The sequence below is a fragment of the Saccopteryx bilineata genome, chromosome 5, assembly GCF_036850765.1.
Source record: "Saccopteryx bilineata isolate mSacBil1 chromosome 5, mSacBil1_pri_phased_curated, whole genome shotgun sequence".
Lineage (NCBI taxonomy): Eukaryota > Metazoa > Chordata > Mammalia > Chiroptera > Emballonuridae > Saccopteryx > Saccopteryx bilineata.
This window is the reverse complement of record NC_089494.1, coordinates 46,261,534-46,282,334: the sequence shown is the minus strand read 5'-3', so window position 1 is coordinate 46,282,334 and position 20,801 is coordinate 46,261,534. Positions and strand designations below refer to the sequence as shown.

The 20,801-nt window shown below is 36.0% G+C and overlaps 1 protein-coding gene across 4 annotated transcripts in view; it reads left to right on the top strand.

Moving 5' to 3' along the window:
• PMS1 (PMS1 homolog 1, mismatch repair system component) overlaps window positions 1-20,801 on the top strand; it is a 99,973-nt gene that overhangs the window by 51,552 nt on the left and 27,620 nt on the right. For all 4 annotated transcript variants that reach the window (XM_066233364.1, XM_066233365.1, XM_066233362.1 and 1 more), the window contains one exon: window positions 11,927-12,043. In XM_066233364.1, coding sequence (XP_066089461.1) covers window positions 11,927-12,043 — 117 coding nt within the window. The remainder of the gene's footprint in view (window positions 1-11,926; window positions 12,044-20,801) is intronic.

Here is a 20,801-nt window from a genome sequence, read left to right as displayed (position 1 = left end):
TATTTTGACATCTTGGATTAGATAGTGTTCCTTCTTTTTATGAAGGTTTAACCTGCCAAGACATTCTTTGAATACTGATAATGTTGATGTTCTTGCCAGTATGGTTATGTTAGAAAGAGGTATTTTTCTTCTTTCATCATCATGTTCCTTGAAAGCATACTGAATAATGAGACAGCCAAAGAGAAATAATTTACAAGTGGATTCAGTGAGTTTATTTAAAGTAGATATTATTTGGAGAACTACTAGAACCACTCCTTAGGATGAGCACTACAGTTTTCAGCTTTAGTTATAATAACTGAATTCCTATGAAGTTCTGTATATATTTTCATTTATAAAGTATTTTCCTTAATTAGGAGTTTTTCTCAGTGTGATAATATCTGAAATCAATTTCATATTCTTAACTGTTTCATATGTATATGAGTCTATAGATCACTAGTTCAGAACATGTTAAATGTATGATTTCAGATAAGATTTACTTTCGTACTTCATACTTCTTGATTTTTTGTGAATTTTTTCTTTGGCCAAAAATATTGTTTGTAGTTTTAAAAAAATTTTTGAATTGAAATTTTTGTCTTCATAATTAGAAGCCCACTGATACTGCAAAAGCTGAATTGGATATCATTGATACAAGGTTTTAACTGATACAAAAGAGAAGTAATTGAAGGAATGACTTCCCACATTCTCTGCCTCCATGTGACATGATATTAAGGCTTTTTGGAATCAATTTATATATTTTTGAGGTTTGGAAAAATGGGGATACAGCTATGAAGAATTAATTATCTCTAGTTTCTTTTAGTGAGAAGAAGCAGGGCCTTAGCCGTGAACAGAAACCCAGAAAACTGGCCATGGAGATTTGGTAATGAATGTGATGGCTCCCTCTCTTGATATAGTTTTTGGGTCTCTAGGAGCATACTTTTTTGTGGTGGTGACTAAAGGTTGGGGAGAGTGGCCAAGAATGAGAAAGAAGGGACACATTTATTGGATTATAAATTAAAAATAAGTGGTAGTTTATAATCTGTATTCTCTACATTCATGTTATTCTCTTTGCATCTTTATAACTTTATTCTTCTTAACCTTTTTCTCTAATATGTTTGAATGTCCCATTTTTGTTTCAGCTGTGTTATAAGGAATCAAGGAAAAGTCTCTTTCCCACAATTAGACCAGTGTTAGAGTGGCATGTCCTCTTCCCAGTCAGGGTTGTGGAGGCAATATAATCTAAGAGAAATTCCAATTTAGGACTGTGGTTTAATGTTTCTTCCTTATGAAGAAATTATTCTTTCAGTTGCAACCTTGAAAGTTTGGGTGGGTTTTGTTTTTGTTTCTTTTTAATGAAGGCAGATGTCTCTTCAGATGTATTTTAAAGTTAGCTTGGGGCTGATTATCAATTGTGATTGGTTGGTTGGTTTTTTTCTTTTTTGCTACTTGTAAATTAATTATAACTAAATCTTTTAAATGGTTCTCGTGTTTCTTCTATTGTTCTTACTGTTCACCTAACTTCTATGAAATATTACAAAGGTGGGGCAAAAACAGATCTACAGTTCTGAGTATGCGAAACAAGAGTTTTTTATTAATTATTGTATCATTTTACATAAGAACAACTATAAACCTACTTTTTTTCACCCTGTATATAGTAGAGATGAGAGATTGCGTAAGTCAAATTTTAGTGAAGTTGATTTCTGAGTTTGATGCTTACGCACAATATAAAAGGAGTCTCTGAAGTCTTCCTCTATTCCCTAGCAAGACTTAGTTCTCAGTTTTTTTCCATAGTATTTTCTGCATATTTCTGTTATGTCGTTTGTAATTTGTTGGCAACGATTTGTATTTTGTCTGCCTTTTTCAACAAACCTTTTGGGAGGGAGTGATGCATCTTAACCTGTATTCCCTTTCATGCTTACTCAGTGCATAGCACAGAATAAAATACTAAATGAATTAGGAAGTGCTAAAATCAAAATACATAAATTTATAAAGCACCAGTTTTGAACACTCTGGCCTCCTTCAAACTTTCCTCATACTGTTAATTCATGAAATGATTATCCTTTTTTGAGGATTCATTCTTTTGTATTACCCAGTGAACTCTTAAATTTTTATAGAGTATATTCTCACTTGTATCCACAGGCATTCTATTTTATGTTATTTTCTGGCATCTAAGTCACCAAAAATGTCTTCATTACAATCAGTCAGGAAATATACGAAGATTCTACAGGGATGGCATAATGGAAGGAAATACTTGACAGGAATACAGTCTATAATAGCCATCAATTTAATATATTTTGTTCCGACTGAATTAAATAGGAGCATAAAGTTATTTCTTTACAGCTCCTCTAACTAAATGCATTTTATATATTTACTATTTATTCTAATACATTTTTCTGCTTCACCACAGTAAATTTTTCTTCTAATCAGTGATACCCAGAGAACTCTGCACAAATCCAGCTTTTTGAGTTTAGCCCAATAAAAGTTGATCAAATGATCTCTAATCTGTTTTCAACTCTAAAACTCTTTGATTTTATATATTAGATGATTCTACATCTTTCTAACAAAATTGGAATTTCACATTTCCATCAGTTAGAGGTTCTAACAAGATGATTTATATATCAAATCATAAAATAATAGAAGGAATAAGGATGCCATGATTTTTACATGTGAAGAGGACCACTGAAACCCTTTTTTGTCATGCCTTACATCTTTTAGCAAGTATTTTTATTCCTGTTCCTTCTCATTTTTATCTTCATGTGACACCCCCCCGCCAAGATTTTGGAGTTTGAATGGAATACCCAATAACTGAATGCTGAATATAGCAGATGATGACCTAAATCTGTTCATTTTAATGCAACATTCATTTTCCTTTGGCTTTTTTACAGCTGCTAGGGACAGAACTCTGAGTGGGTACTCTGGCACAGTTATGTGATGGCCTACATTCTGAAAGAGTGTAAGTGAGAAAGTAGATGTGAAAGTGTGTGAACATTTAAATAAATGAAAACTTGTTGACTGGTTGTTGAATGATACTGATAAATACAATAGAAATTCAGAGGAGTAAACATTTACTTCAGGCTTGAACAGACAGGGAAAACTTCATGGTGAATGTGTTCTGAGAGCCTTTGCTCTAAGGATAAGACCATTCCTCTCTCTTCCATGCCCCCATCGGCAGGTGTCAGATCTGATTCCCAGAACTCTTATAATCATGCCAAGTAAAAGTCAGAATCTTGAAACTGTTAACTGCTTTGGGACTATCAGCACTAATCTTATGTTTTCATTCCTGTTTATGTCAACACAAGAAGCCTGGATCTCTCAAATCATGCCTTGTCACTCTGGACTCTTACTCATATAAATTATTGCTTTTTCTAACTCTGTCTCTCACACATCCCCATCTCCTAAAATGTCCCGTTTCAATGTAAGTCAAGTAAAATCTCGTATGTCCTTAGCCTTTTCTTTGATTACCTCCTTGCTCTAACGGAAATCTGCCTCTCTCTGAAAACCTTGTATTCTCTGCAGCCTTTTCAAATGATGACTAATTTCTCACTCCTATTTCTCACTTCATTGTGCCTCACTGCTACTGCCAGACCATTCCTTCTCTCCATCTAAAAATCGCACTTAGCTTTGAATCTTGCTCTGTAAAATTCCTAGATTACTATCACTTCAGTGAATTCAGTGCCCCCCTAGATAGTCTTAGTTCTTGAATCTTTTGCCCCTCTCCTCCAGTGATTTTATTCTTTACCTTACCTCAGCCATTAATTCCTGTGGCAAACTGTAGACCATGTCTTGCCCAAAACTGCTCCTCTTCCATAATTTCAGTGTTAAGTATTTTACTCTCTTGATTACCACCTCCTGTCTCTCCAGTTTACTCCCTGCAACAGTCCTTAGACTCTGTCATACCTGTGATCCTTGATCTTACTGCCTTTCGACTGCTTCTTGTTGTTGTCTTCAGTTCTCTCCTTACCCTGCTTAAATTACATGGTCCATAATTAGCATTCCTTGAACAGTCCTTCAGTTTTCTTCTTTCTCCCTTAACTGTACTTGTTTGACTAACCAAATCCTGGTTAAATCCATCTCTTTGTCTTCTTGGTGCCTCAGTCAGTAGAGCTGAATGTAGCTAGAAGAAAACACACAACTCTCCTGACTTGTATCACATTAAATTCATGATCACTAACCTTAGTACTTCCTAGAATTTATACTTTATTTCTCTAGTCTATTTTTTCTCTTGGTATCCTATATCAGTGCTTTAAACATACTTTAATATGCATGCAGGTAACCTGAGAATCTTGTTAAAAATGCAGATTTTGATTCAGTGGGTCTGGGAGGGCTTGAGATTCTATATTTCCATCAAGTCTCCAGGTGAAGCAGTTGCTGCTGGATCATGAACCCTTTTGGAGGACTCCTAGAAAGTCACGGAAGAGGGGGGCTGTCTTTGGCCACTTGGCAGGTGGGTATTATTATTGATTCAGAAGAGTAGAAACAACATGTAAAAGTGATCTCACCTAGGACCTTTTTCTCCCAGGTAAATGCATCATAGGGGAATTTCTGTTACAGTAAAATTTGCTAATACAGCTAAATGGATCAAGATCACTCTAGGTAGAGAAATAGTGTGAACAGAAAAGGTGCAGAGTACATTTAAAATCAGTAAGTCAATTTAGATGAGCAGGTATTTTATATAAAGGAATAGAGGAAGATACTATAAATTTTGAAAGATAATTTGAGGCTAGATTATAAAGAGTTTTAAATGCTGGATTAATCTTTTATTTATCTTTTTAAATAGAAAATTGGGAGTAGTGAAGTGACTTGATCAATGTGTTAGCTCTGACAATTTGGCAGTGGTTACAGGGAAGAATTATAGGCGGCTATAACAGTAACACTAGTTAGGTTATATGTTTCTAGGAATTGAGCCTTTGCTTCTATGTTATCCAGTTTGTTGGCATATAATTGTTCATATAGGCTCATGATTCTTTTATATGTGTGGCATTAGTTATAGTGTCTCTTCTTTAATTTCTTTCTATTTTGTTTTTTTTGGGGTTTTTTTTTTTCTTTTCCAAGTGAGAGGAGGGAGATAAACAGACTCCCGCATGCACCCTGACCAGGACGCACCCAGCAACTCCCATTTGGGGCTGATGCTCTACCCATCTGGGGCCATGATCTCAATCGAGCTATTTTTACAGGCTCCATGGAACTGTCCTCAGCTCCTGGGGCCGATGCACTCGAACCAATCAAGCCATGGCTGGGGGAGAAAAAGAGATAAGGGGAAGGGGTGGAGATGCTTATGGTCACTTCTCCTGTGTGCCTTGACCAGGAATCAACCCAGGATATCCACACACCAAGCCAGTGCTCTACCACTGAGCCAGCTGGCCAGGGCCTCTTCTTTCATTTCTAATTTTATTTGAGTCTTCTCCCTCTTTTTATTTTTATTTTTTTGGCTAAGGATTTGTCAATTTTGTTTCATTTCAAAAAACCCAACTCTTAGTTTTGTTGATTTTTTTTCTGTCTCTAGTTTCTACTGTATTTATTTCCACTCTACTATTTATTTTCTTTCTTTTGCTACCTTTGGGCTTAGCTCTTTAAGATGAATAGTTAGTGAGTTTGTTCATTTGACACCTTTTTTTGAGGTAGATGTTTATTACTATGAAATTCTTTATGTACTGCTTTTGCTGCATCTCAAGAGTTTTGTTGTATTGTGTTTTTATTTTTGTTTATCTTAAAGTATGTACTAATGTCCTTTTTGATTTCTTCATTGACTAATGGTTGTTTAAAAATGTGTTATTTAATTTTCACTTTTTGTGAATTTTCTAGTTTCCTTCTGCTATTGATTTTTAGTTCCAATCCATTGTGAACAGGAAAAAATGCTTGGTATGTTTCAGTCTTAAATTTGTTAAGACTTGTTTTGTGATCTAACATGATACGTCCTGGGGAAAGATTTATGTGAGCTTGAGAAGAATGTGTATTTTGCTGCTGGGAGAAGTGATTGGTATGTCTGTTAGGTCTATTTGGTCTGTAGTGTTATTCAAACCTTCTGATTCCTTATTGATCTGGATTTTCTATCCATTATTGGTCTTTATCTGAAAAGAGAACAACTAGGGTATCATGTAGAGCAGGGGTCCCCAAACTATGGCCCGCGGGCCACATGCGGCCCCCTGAGGCCATTTATCCGGCCCCCACTGCACTTCCGGAAGGGGCACCTCTTTCACTGGTGTCAGTGAGAGGAGCATAGTTCCCATTAAAATACTGGTCAGTTTGTTGATTTAAATTTACTTGTTCTTTATTTTAAATGTTATATTTGTTCCCGTTTTGTTTTTTTCACTTTAAAATAAGATATGTGCAGTGTGCATAGGGATTTGTTCATAGTTTTTTTTATAGTCCGGCCCTCCAATGGTCTGAGGGACAATGAACTGGCCCCCTGTGTAAAAAGTTTGGGGACCCCTGATGTAGAGTATGGAGTTGCATTGCAGAGGAGATGGTTGGGGTAGCTTTATTTAGACTGAGTTAGGGAGAAATAAAAGCAAGTTTGGAGAAGCAAAGTCTCATAAAGTATTTACAGTGAGAAGAAAGCGTAAAGCTGAAATCAAATATTGTTAAAAAGCAATAGCAGCTTGATTTGCAAATAACCTTTTCTGTAAAGTTAAATATGGGAGGAAGTAATGGTTGCTTCAGGGTTCCAAGATTAAACAGTTGTTCAGAAAGGCTGATCTGAAGAGTTTTCTGTAAACAATATTGAGAAATATGGGTAATCTGGAGACAGTTATTAAACTCTGGTTAGGTTCAAAAAGGATTTTCAGAGGAGGTGGCCTTAGAATGGGTTCTCGAGATAAACTAGGTGAGCAGAGGCACATGAAAGGTTAGGGAGTCCTCAGAGGTCCTAGAAAGTTCAAAATGGTGTTGAAAATATGAGATGAAGCCAGAAAAGTTGCTTGGGTCTACATTCTAAAGGACTTTGTGTACCTTACATGGGAATGTATACTTCTTGCCAGGTGACTAAAAGGAAAGAAAATAAGGAGTTTCATTAGGAAACTAACAAAATAAGATACTTCTCATGGCAGTTGGAGGATGGACCAAATTATGTTTAGTAGTTGTGTAACTGAAGAAGGTGTTTTAGTAGTCTAGGTAGTTGCACAGAGCATGGAGAACAGGGTCTGGACAAGTAAAAACATTTATGATGTATATATGACAAGATTTGGTGAGCGGTTGGCAATTTCTTATTTTAAAGATCACAAAGAATGAATATCTACAATCTTTCTTTGCAAGTTATGCAAAGATTAACTCTGTTTTTAAATATGTATTTACTTTTTAAGTCATACCTTTATATGGTTTAAAAACCAAAAAGTAAGAAAAGGTAGAGTAAAAAAAAATACTCTCATCTTTGTCTCTCATTTGCCTACTTCTTAAAAGCAACCTCCTCCCCCAATAAAAAGGTAAAGTTAACAATTTGTAACTTTCAGGGGAAATAATTATGCACGCTCTATTCCATAAAATAGGAAACATTTAAGCAGAGTAAAAGTATAAATAACATTTTAATTTCAGAATAGTGCTGAATATATTTTACCAAGATAGAATTTTTTTTCAAAGCTGAGGCTACTTAAGAATCAAATCATAATAGAGTGTGATGTTCTTTACAATAGTATTGATGTTGTAATGGAAGAATACAGCAATTTTCAACTAATGTGCCCCAGAATTTTTTAAATCTGTAATACCTATTGGCGCACTGACCTTTTTTCTCTTAGATTGTAAAAAAAAAGAACAGCCAACACAAGATAGCCATCTGGTATGAATGAATCAAAATTATACTTTTTTTTTTGTCAGATTGACAAAATATGTATTTTTTGGTGTGCCACAGAATTTTAGTAATTAGTTTGTGTGCCATGAGATGAAAAAGGTTAAAAATCACTAGAGTAATACATAATTTTATACTCAATTCAAAACATTTAACACTTAGTGATAAGCTTCTGCAGCTGATATCATTGTCATATTACCAGTGTGGGAAAAAATTGCCATTTCCTATCATTTTGTGCCCCTGCTCTATTCTGATCCAGAGTCAGTACAAATACATATTTAGGAGTAGATAGAAACAGATACAGATGAGTTATATCAGTTTGTAAGAACTTGGAAGTATTAGTACATCTGTGCATATAATTTGCATGAAAAGTTTTGCTGCACTCTAGGTCACTATGTATACTTTCTATATATTTCATATTAATGGGGGAATCATCTTTGCCCCATTATCCCAAATTGCCTTCACAATTCAGTTTTACTAATTAAATATTGAGAATTCTCATCTAATTTTATTTTCTTAAAATAGTATCAGTATATATGTCAATTAAGTAGGAACAGTGGCCAAATATATTTACATATATCTTCAATCAACTACATGGTGTGCATGTAATGTATTTTTGATTGAGGTGTTTTTTGCACTGTCATCATACTGACTAGAGTCGGGTTCTTACTTGGCACATCTGAATGCTCCAACTTTGTGTGACCTAAATAGAAAACATATGGGGGCATGTGTGTGTATTTTTAGCACATATTAAGCTTTCAGCCTAAGCACAGAATACATGAAAAACTTCAGGAGTGAAAATAAAATCTGTTTTAGAAAATAATGTAGGATTGGTTGAATGGTAGTGAAAGCAAACTAAAAAAACTGTTTACTGTAGAAAATGTATTTAAAAGTTCAGTTTCTTCTAGATTCTTCATTTTTAATTACCACATTTTGTTGTTTAATTCTTTAATAATGGATTTTATTTGAAAATGAATCTTAATTGCATAATATTGAAGATTGAATTCTTTGGGAGACCTCTTTATCATTTATTGCTAGCCCAACTGTCACTGGTTTAGAAAATGCTTCCAAATTGGCCCCTTTGATGCAGTAATTGCCTGACATGACATTATGCTTCAGAACTCCCGGTGTGTACTTTAAACATTTTCTTTCACATTTAATGGTTCTTATGTTTCATAGCTTTTTTAGAACTCATTTTCTCAAGTGATCTTTTTACAATTCTTTATACTGTCTATTTAGCACATCTGGCAGTGAAATGGCATCTTTGTATTAATTAACAAAGATTTATATCTGTAGCATCACCTGAGGCAGCACTCTAATAAAGACTAAACAATATAATGTTTATGTTAGAAGTATCACAGGTTCTATAGCTGTATTCAGTGCAGGAATTTTGAAACATAAGTTTTCTTGAAATTTTTTTTACTATTTTAAGTATATCTTATATATGTATTTCAGTATCAGCTAGTATAGCTTTGAAGAAGTAAACATTTTGTGAATAAGTTTTTATAGTGCAACTATGTTTTGTTAAAAGTAACTTATGACATGGAAGGTATGAATCAGGAGACATTTCACTCCACTATTTGCAAATTATTCTTAACTTTACCTACTTTCTATTATTTTGAATATTTTCCTTTAAAGCACCAGCTACTGGCTAGCTTAAAATAACAGCCATAATAGCAGAAGCCAGTACTTCTTTTTCTTTTTATACAAACACACAGCACAAAGATTTTAGTTTGACAATTCCTGAAAAAAATAGGCAGTTATTGCACTCCCTACCAGTTCCACTCCTTGGCATATACTCAAGAGAAATGAAAACGTGTCCACTCAAAAACTTGTACATGAATATTCCTAGCAGCATCATTCATAATAGCCAAGAAATGGAAACAACACAAATGTCCATCATCTAATTTTAATGTATACCCATACAATGGATTCATATTTATCCGTTAGAAAAGGAATGAAGTACTTAAACAATATAGGTAAACCTTGAGAACATTGTGCTAAGTGACAGAAGCCACTCACAAAATACTATTGTATAATGCCATTTATATGAAATACCCAAAGTAGGCAAATTATAGCCAGAAAGTAACTTAGTGATTATTTGGGGTAAAAGTGGGGAAGTGGAGAGTGACTGAAATGGGTATAGGATTTCTTTTCAAAGTGATAAAATTGTCCTAAAATTAATTAATGGTGATAATTGCACAACTTTGTAAATATACTAAAAACCATTGAATTGTGCACTTAAAATGTGTGAATTGTAATAGTTTGTCAATTATATCTCAATAAAACTATTATGTTTTTCTAAAAAGAAAGAAGAGGAAAGGTTGTTTTGGATTTACTAAAGCAGAGTAATTAAGACATAATTACTAATGTGTATATAATATGGCAACCAGCAGTCTTAATCTTTAAAAACAAAGCTAGTTTTCATCTCCACTGGAGTTACTTTTCTCTAGAAAAACTATTATTTCCTCACTCCTTCAACAAATTAGGGCTTATAGGGCCCTGATAGTGTTCTTGGTACCAGGGACTCGATCACATTCCTGATTCTTCTCTTTTTCACCTTTATGTGCAGTCACCACATCATATCAAGTCTTGCGTATCCTTTAGTCTGTTCCTCCTGATAGCTAAATACTCTGGCCACATCTGTATTCTTACCTTGATCTCTCGACATTGGTCACATATGACTACTTTTTTCTTGTTAAAAATTTCCTTGTTGTGTGCACTATCCTGTCCTGTGGTCACTCCTTTTCAGTCTTCTCTTCTTCCTCTGCCTGCCCCTTGAATGTTGATATTTATGTTTCATGTTTTCTCTTAGGCCTTTTCCACACTTCCTCAGGATTGGGAGGTTGCTAAGTAAATATCTGTTGAATGAATGAATGTATCTGTATTTATAGTTTCTCAAGAGATTTGAGTATAATTGGACTTTATTAACTGAAGAAATTGTAATACATCATACCTGAATGTGCTCTTCACAGCTAAACCTTGGTCCATGCTTCTCTTAAAGTATCCTACTACATATGTGCAATGAAAAAAATTGCAAGCTCATAATTCAGCTTTTGAGTTTATTAGACTCAGGTGGCGTTTTGTAAGTTCTCTGTATAGAAAAGGTAATTAACAAAGGTAATTTTAAGATCATGCATTATCCCAGATTTGTATACCATTTTGAGTGTTTACCAAAATTTTACAGCATAGCTGCCTACCCTTAATGAAATAAATACCTTACTTCTGGTCACAATTTAAATATACAGTACTCCGAAGTTTAGAAGAGGGAGAAAATTAATATTTAATGAAACTGTGATATGCCAGGTACTGGTCTATGTATCTGCCTCCATTATATATTTTTATCTTCCATCAGCTCTGTGAGATAAATGTTTCTGGTCTTCTTGTAGAGAAGAGAAAACTGAGGTTAAGAGAAGTGAAGTAGATTGTACACTACAACATATATAGCTACAGCTAGTGCTCGACTTACAACCACGATTGGTTCCGACAGACTGGTCGTAACACGATTTGGTCATAAATTGAGTAGGCTATATATACAGTACTGTGAAATGATGTTATAAAAATCTTTAAGTCATATTTTATCATAATTTTCTTTCATTATTGTTATAATTTTCTTTGTTCATTTTATGCCATTTGTATCATCTCTACACCATTTTGTTTCTTATTTTTACATTTGTCAGGTTTAAGTAAAATACTGCATTACCAGTACAACTGGTTTAATATTTGCAAAGACAAGTTCCTCTTGGTAGACATCTTGGGAGGGGTTTGATGAAAAATATCCAAGACACAAAACACAAATTGCTGTACCGAGTCTGGGATAACAGTTGAAATGGTGCACGCAGAGATGGTAGTGCTGCTAGAAGCTGGTCCGCACTGTCGTACGCCCAGCTGGGCAACGCTTGCGCTGCCAGATGCGGAACAGTCGTGGCTAGCGATTGTGGTCATAAATTCGAATGGTTGTAAGTTACATAGGTCGTAAGTCGATCAATATTTGTACTAATATTCAGAACCAGAGCTCTGGTAGACTTTACATGCATCTCTTCTAAATGATACTGAAAATGTAAACTGGGGATGAAGACTAAATATAGAAATAAATAAATAAATAAATGGTGTGAATACCTGAGTATAGTAAATCTAAATTGTGTTAAGTTATGTGTGTCTTTTTGTCCCTAGGCAGTTATTTGGCACAAAACTCGAACATCAGATCATAAGATGGCTCTCATGTCTGTTCTGGGGACTGCTGTTATGGGCAATATGGAATACTTTCAGTACCACTCTGAAGAATCTCAGGTATACAGGAAAAATGTTCTTTAAAAGCTCTAATTTAGCAATGAAATTGTTGAATTTTTTTCCTTTGGGCAATTTGGAGTGGCAAGAGGTCTTTTTTGCTTGTTTTTAACATTTTTTTCAAAAATATGTATAAGGTAAAACCCAAAATACATACAAAGCTTATATTAAGCCTTGTCCTCAGTTCTTTTTTGTACATTCTCTTTGTTATTTGTAATTTTAACAATTGTGCTTACACTTATTTTTTTAATGACTTACACTTTAGTATCTCGTGTTTACTTTCTACTATGAAAGAAAGTTGAGTCTTACTTTTGTTTTTTTTATTCTAAATACATGCTTCAACTTTCTTTTCTTGAACTATCAGCTGCAGACTATTATCTTGAGTCCCTATAATATTGGTTGTGGTTATTAACAACCCCACTCTTCTAACTTGCCCTCTCCTCTCTCAGTCATTTCAGCTCTACTTTATGTTATCAAACTTAATAACCTATTGTCTTATGTAACTATTTTTTATCTTCAATCTTTTGTTTGAAGACTGGTTCTCAAAGCTGAAAATGTATATGGAGTATACATTACTAAACTATATAAAACACTGGGGAACAAAATTTTTGTTGCATCCACAAAAACACTTGTTCTTACCTAATTCAAGTGTGCTGATCTCAAATCTGACATTAGTTTTTCTCTGTAAGCTACAGGTTTTTTTGCAATTCAAGATTTTAGGTTTTCATCTTATTGTAAAATTTTCAACATTTAGTTTAACATAATGAAGTAGAATGTCTTCTTGGGCATCTTTGTGAAAATATAATTTATATAATGCGGTAAATACACTAATACACTAAAATATATGATTGCATCAGAATTTGTCTACAGTTTTGAAATAGAACATATTAAAAGCTTATTTTAATCATAAAATTTGCGCAAAACTTATTTAAATTCTATTCAGGCAAATATTTGCATTTGTAGCTCTTGTGCTTGTGTACTTGTTGAAGACAATCTCGTTTGATGCTCCAGCAGTAGTCTGCTCATCACTAACAGCTCCAAGATTTTCAGGAAACTTATCAAGGTGACTGTTCAGGAAATGAATCTTAACGCTCTTGTTACATCCAATGTTGTGGAAAGCCAACAGCATCCTTTGAACCAGAAGTTCATAGTTTTCTGCTTTTTTGTTGCCAAGGAAGTTCTTTGTAACTGCCACAAAAGACTGCCATGCTGCTTTCTCCTCTTTATTCATCTTCCTGGCAAATTTTTCATCACGTGTGAGGGTTCGAAATTGAGGTCCATCGAATACACCTGCTTTTATCTTCTTGAAACACAAGGCAAGAAAAGCAGAAATAATATGCTGAGAGCATTCACTTTCTCTATTCAAAGCCTGAACAAATGCTTCATTAAGCTAAGTTTGATGTGAAGTGGGGGAAAAATGATCCTGTCTCGATTAACTACAGGTTCATTCACAATATTTAGCATCCCTACTTGCAGAGCTCATGTTTCGGCCACTTCTTCTGTGTTCAGTGTTTCTCCAGAGCTTGGCTGTCTCACAAGCACAGAAAGCAAGGATACTTCATGAAACCTCTCTGTTGTCCTAGCAGGAAATTTACCATTTTAAGATTCACACAAATGATCCAGTTATGCTCCTCATACTTCAGAAAGTTGAGGACAATTTTTATGTCATTATAATCTTCTTGCAGATGAATTGAATAACCAATTGGAACCGCTGCATACACATTACCGTTGTGTAGGAGAACACATTTCAGACTCCGTTTAGAGCTGTCAAGAAATAGCTGCCATTCTGTTGGACTGTAAGTGGTATCACCTAGCTGGCTGAGAAGACTACTGATATCATGACAGTAAACAAAGTGTTTGTCTTCGTGGAGAAAAGTCCACAAAAATTTTTTCACGCTTCCTGAAAATGGGATACTTTAGCTAACCGGTGAAGTACATTCTTTTCTTGAAGCCTGGAGGCTAATAACTTAGCTGCTTTCTTGGATAGGTCCAAATCTCTTACTAAGTCATTCAGTTTGGATTAACTAAACTGCTGAGGGGTTAATGACTGCTTGGTATCAGAAGAAGACCCTTCAGATTCTACAAACATTTCCTCATGCATCTTATCAAAATAGACTTGATCATCCAGTTCACTTTCTTTGTCCTTAGAAGAAATAAAACCATTGAAAACTGGAACTGGGAGTGTCTCAGAGTGTGGGATAGGTCATATTGCTGAAGGAATATCAGGATATGCGATCATATGCCGTTTTTTCTTGCCGATGCCCTTTGTATGGATCAGACAGAAATAACAGTCACTGCTGTGGTCCTTAGGTTCACGCCAAACCATAGAATACCAAAAGGCATTCCTTTGCGTTTTCCTTTTGTCCAGTCACGAAGCATTTCCTCATAATTATGACACACAACATGAGGAGCTCAATTCTTGTCTTGATTGCCAAAGGAAACTTGAAAATAGGCAATATATGCACGTGTCACAAATGATGAAATATTGCGCCTTTGATGTTGAAGTGTGTAACAGCCACATATATAACAGAAGGTGTCAGGGCTATTCTTACATTTACACCTACTCGAAGAAGCCATGATTCAATCTTAAAACAAAATAAGGGTGTTTTTATCAGTTAATTTTTTACATTTAAAAACAACTACAATTATGTAAAAGTGATGTTTGTAAAACATTAATTGCCTTGTTATGTACAATCCAAGAATCATTACCCTTTAACTCCAATTTAAAAACCAGTGCATGCCATTAACTATAACAAAAAAATTAAAATTGCATAAAAACTAGAGCATGCACCAAAAAACAGATTTCAGGTTTGGAATCAGCAAAGCAGAAATATATAGAAACAGTTCTAAAACCTCATGCAACAGAAAATGAAATAAAATTTGTTCCCCTGTGTAATCTTGGTTGCAAACCTGTATATTTGCTAGAATTACATTTTCTCTGTAAGGATCCAATTTTATGTCTCTGTGCCATACAAATGAGAATATTCCTGTTGTCCCAATTAAATGGTGCTGAGACCAGCCCTGCTATGGGTGTGCACTAAAGGAAGGCACAGCAGGACTTCAGAAAAAACACACAAAAGACTGTATTTTTTGAGGATGTCCTTACCACTTTCCTGTGGTGGACTGAACTGAGGCTTCCATTTCCCCTCGGGTTCTGCAGTTATTTCCTTACTTTCTCGCTCTAGGGATCCTTCTTCCAATCAGGTCACTGTTCCTGTCGAGGCCCCATTCTGGTCGGATCCCTGTTCAGCAGGCCCCACATTGGGTGCCACTTGCCGAGACCAGCCCAGCCATGGGTGTGCATGAGAGGAAGATGCTGCAGGACTTAAGAAAAAATATACACATAGAGAAAAGATGGGTACAGGGGACTCCCAGTCTCTAGGACTGAGAGTCCAGATTTTGCAGCCTCATTGTATTTATTGGTCTCTTTGCTCATCAAGCAAATTAGCAGAACCTGTGTCAAATTAGTCTACATTGGCGTTAAGTGCTGAGAAAGATGACTTACTGATGACGTCCAGGCATGTAGGAAAATGGCTATAGGGATCAGCTGCTTCCTATCAACAATCATAATAGTGTTTGCCGGTGCAGCGTTCTGCCCCCGCAGAACTTGGCGTTCCGAAGTCCACACCAAAGACTTGTCTCAAAGCTGCAGTTCAGTCTCTCAGCCATTTTCCTACAAGATGGAATCTCTCTTTCTCCCATCAGTTACTCAAAATCTGTCATGGTTTTCTTTGCCTCCTGTATAAACTACCTTATATAGAATTTTGGGTTTTCTGGGCTTTCCATTGGGGTTTTTTTTTCTGTCTTTTTATTTACTTATTTAGTTATTTTCCTTTTTTTAGAAAGAAAAAGGGGAACTCTCATTCTGTGCTTTCTTTTCATAGGAGTACTGGTTGTTTCAATTATTTCTTATATCCCATACCTTCCTCTCTTTCTTTTGGTATTCATTCTCATTTCTCTAATATACATCATTAAGTAACTTCTACAGAAAGGGAAAATGACAGATAAGCTTTCATGTCTAAGTGACTTTATTTTGCACTTTCTCTTTTTTTTGTATTTTTCTGAAGTTGGAAATAGGGAGGCAGTCAGACAGACTCCTGCATGCGCCTGACCAGGATCCACCCGGCATGTCCACCAGGGGGCGATGCTCTGCCCATCTGGGGCGCTGCTCTGTTGTGACCAGAGACATTCTAGCGCCTGAGTCAGAGGCCATGGAGCCATCCTCAGCGCCCGGGCCAACTTTGCTCCAATGGAGCCTTCGCTGCGGGAGGGGAAGAGAGAGACAGAGAGGAAGGAGAGTGGGAGGGGTGGAGAAGCAGATGGGTGCTTCTCCTGTGTGCCCTGGCTGGGAATCGAACCCGGGACTCCTGCACGCCAGGCCGACACTCTACCACTGAGCCAACCAGCCAGTGCCTGCACTTTCTCTTATTGATACTATGGTAAACAATTCTAAATTGAAAAGAATTTTTCTTCAGAACTTTAAAGACATTGAGTATTTCTGACCATCCATTATTGCTGATGGGATAATTAATATATTCCAATTCTTTCTCTCTAGGCCAGGGGTCAGGAACCTATGGCTCGCGAGCCAGATGTGGCTCTTTTGATGGCTTCATCTGGCTCACACACAAATCTTTAATAAAAAAAATAATAACATTAAAAATATAAAACATTCTCATGTATTACAATCCATTCATTTCCTACTGCTCATGTTCATGGTTGTAGCTGTCCTCCGGACAACACCAAATTTTTATTGGATAGTGCATAACGTACACAGGTCATTGTATGGCTCTCACAGAATTACATTTTAAAACATGTGGCGGCCTGACCTGTGGTGGCACAGTGGATAAAGCGTTGACCTGGAATGCTGAGGTCGCCATTTCGAAACCCTGGGCTTGCCTGGTTTAAGGCATATATGGGGGTTGATGCTTCCTGCTCCTCCCCCCTTCTCTCTCTCTCTTTCTCTCTCACTCTCTCCTATCTAAAATGAATAAATTTTTTAAAAAAAACAAAAAACATGTGGCGTTCATGGCTCTCTTAGCCAAAAAGGTTCCTGACCCCTGCTCTAGGCAATGTATTTTCCTACCTAAAAGTTCTTAGGATCTTCATCTTTGTTCTTAAAATTTACAAGGATATGTGTAGGTATATGTCTCTTACTGTATATTTGCTTATTATGTGATGAGCTCTTGGTGTGAGATCTTCTGAGAATATTCATTTCTTTTTCAGCTCTAGGTTATGTACTTTGACCTGTCATCACTTTGATATTTTTTCTGTTTTTTAACAGAAAACTGTATTGTTAATTAGGACCTCTTGTTTTTTTCAAGTTTTTCTTTTTTTTTTCCTGGAAATTTTTAGAGATCTAATTCTTTTACCCCTTCTACCAAATTTTATTTTGAAAGTTTTTTACGTTTAATTTCCAAGAGCATCTTAAAGTTTTATTGCTTCTTCATACTTTCTTAGTGTTTTGTGGATACAAAATCTTGAACATTGCTGAAGATATTTTTTGTTTCTGTTTTTTTAATTATTTGTTTCTTAAATCTCTTTTTCTTAGGAGATCAAGTTTTATTTTGCTTATCAGGTCTTTTTACTGCAAGCCTCTTATTCTCTTGCTATTTTTTTCCTCTGAATAGCAAGTCTAATTTGGAACTTAGTGCTTGTGGTTGGATTTATTTGCATTCAGGCTCTTAAGTGTTAAGTAATCAAGACCCTGACCCTGTTCCTGGAGTGTAGGGAAGTTACAGGTGCCATCATGGGGTTGGGGCTTATTCTGCAGCCATACTCACTGCCCTAGGGAAATTTATTTCATCTCTTTCCCTCCCCTCCATTCCATTCTCTTCTTTTTGTCTAAATTATAATTGGTTTATGGAAAATTGTTCTTATTCATTTTCTTTATAGAAGAGCCCTTTGGTTTGTTTGTTCTTATGTGTCTGCCGACATTACGCCTGAAGGCTATTTGTTCGGCCGGACAGTCTCTGTTCTCCTCCTCCCCTTTTTCATAATTTATTGAAATCTCTTCTCTACCACTGTTTTTCCTCCTATTCTCTTTGTAGGATTGAGTTCTTAATTATTACCATTTTAGTGTATCATTTTAGTAGAGTCTTGGATGGGAGTTTGTGCTCAATTAATGTCTTATGAGTTCTCTCTGCCCAAGGAGCAATTCAGGCCAGCCTCAGTGGCCAGCTGTAGTATCTGGAGCACGGCCATGATCTGACATGGATCTTTTTTTCAGAACTCGCTTAGTAGTAGTTTAATAGTTTCGACACACCCGAGTGCCACCTTAGACTGGTTATGGTGGCTGACTTGGGATAGGAGGAGTATTGCCTAAATTCCCGTGGGTTTCCTATGACTTCATGAGACTTTGTTGTCTACACTGATAACTCAGAAAGCTTGTGACTGAAGACCCATACTTGATGTCTGTGGTATCATACTCTAGCAATTTTCACTGCTATGTTTTGATCCGAAGACCGGCAGCATTCATCACCTAGAAGCTAATTGTAATTGTTAGAAACGAAGAATCTCAGGCCTCATTCCACACACACTGAATCAGAATCTGAATTTCAACAAGGTCTCGGGTGCACATTGAAGTATGAAAAGTACTGATTTAACATTTGGTCAGCTATGGTTCCAAAAACTTTGGTACACCTCCATGTAATTATTTTTGCATGGAGGAATGGGAGAATTTGGAAAGTATGTGTTGCTGAGTGGCTCCAGTTCCATGGGCTACCCTAGTGTTAAACTTTTCGAGTGTCTCTCTAGTGAGAGTAATCATCTAACCAATACTTCTGTTGTGCACTGTGTGTGTAAACAGGTATTATTTTATGTTGTAACCAGCCACCCATCACCATTCCATGCTTTTTGGGCTTGTAAGGAGAGTTATTTTATATCAGAGTTTCTTTGACTTTTTCTTTCTGGCCAAAAGCAGTCTTTTAAGTTGTTTGCCAACTCTGGTGGTTGCCCTCTCACTGCATTTTTATCCCCATTACATACCTTTATGTTATGAAACTTAGTCACCAAAGCCCCTTCACTGGACTGGGATGGTAGATGCATAGGCATTGGGAACCTTGGGTGTAGAGCAGGGATCCCCAAACTACAGCCCGCGGGCCACATGCAGCCCCCTAAGGTCATTTATCTGGCCCCACCACACTTCCAGAAGGGGCACCTCTTTCATTGGTGGTCAGTGAGAGGAGCATAGTTCCCATTGAAATACTGGTCAGTTTGTTGATTTAAATTTACTTGTTCTTTATTTTAAATATTGTATTTGTTCCCGTTTTGTTTTTTTACTTTAAAATAAGATATGTGCAGTGTGCATAGGGATTTGTTCATAGTTTTTTTATAGTCCGGCCCTCCAACCATCTGAGGGACAGTGAACTGGCCCCCTGTGTAAAAAGTTTGGGGACCCTTGGTGTAGAGCATCTTTATGTGTTTTATCCCATAATATTAAGGGTCACTTTTCTTTCTACAGAGACTGGTAAGAATCTCCTAGTTATGGATGGTGGCCGCAGCGACACCTCTGCTGCGGTAGCATTTATTAGGCCTTTTCCAGTGTGTCTTTGTTGGCTTGATGGAGCTCCTCCAGTTTTGTTTTGTTTTTTCAGACATCTTTTTCTCTTTGATATTTTTATCTCTGCATTACTTCATGCTAAGTCTGGGCGAATTCCTTGGTACTGCCTGATTTTTATTCCCAAAACTATAGATTTTATTTTCAAGATTCAAAATGTATTCATTTTTCTATTCTTCTTAATTTATAACTATTAACTTTGATTTCTTTATCTTCTGGGTTATTTTTAAATGGATTTTTTTTTACTCTTTTAAAAGCATGGTACACATACTAATTTCAAATTCTTTTCATATTGCTCAATGATTTCTACTTTCCTGAGAGAATATTCTCACTCTGCTATTTTATATGCTTTGAAATTTTAATTTGCAAAATAACCTTGAATGCAGATTTATCATTTTGTCGTTTTGATTTTCCCACCTACATTTTCCTCCACGTAGTTTGTCATATATCACTCCCCCTTCCAGCCCTGGTTCAAAATCAAGTGTTACATATTAGTAGTTCATGCCTTCCATCCTGCCTGAATTTTAGGTACCCCTTTTCCTGGCAGACTTGGCTTAGCCTTATTCTTGGTTTTGGAGCTGTGTGTGCTTTTTCTTGTGACTAACCATTGGAAGCAATTCCAAACAGTGGTCATAGTGGTTTCAGTAGTTTTAATTATTTTGGGGAGAAAAGGTGGGAGGAGGTGCCCATTCCAAATTGAAAGACTGTTTTCAATTCCCTGCCTTGTATGGGTGTGTTTTCTTTCTCTGTTTCCATACCAGAATTTAATTTCCAACTGACATAGCCAGTTTCTGATCCAGAGCAAAATAGAGCTTTCGACTTCACCATCTGGCCCTGTTATATTTTGCACAGATAACATCTTTATATTTTTCATTTTTAAAAATGATTAGATCTTGAAATTATTGTAAAAATTAATTTTATCTCAGTGCTATTTGCAGTAAGGATGCAGTAAGGAAATTTCTACGTAACTTAAATTATTACTTTTGAAACTTAACTCCATGATGTTCTAAAGGTTTACTGAAATAGGAGAAAGACTAGTGTTAGGAGACCAGTCAGGGTTACTTCAACAGAAGCACAGTAGATGAGAAGAGATGGATTTGATGGATTGGGTAGGTAGAGCAGGGCTCTTTATCATAGCAAAAGAATACAGGAGCCAGTTAGGTACAGGATAGAAGTATAATGAAATATTTGATCAAGATTTGAATG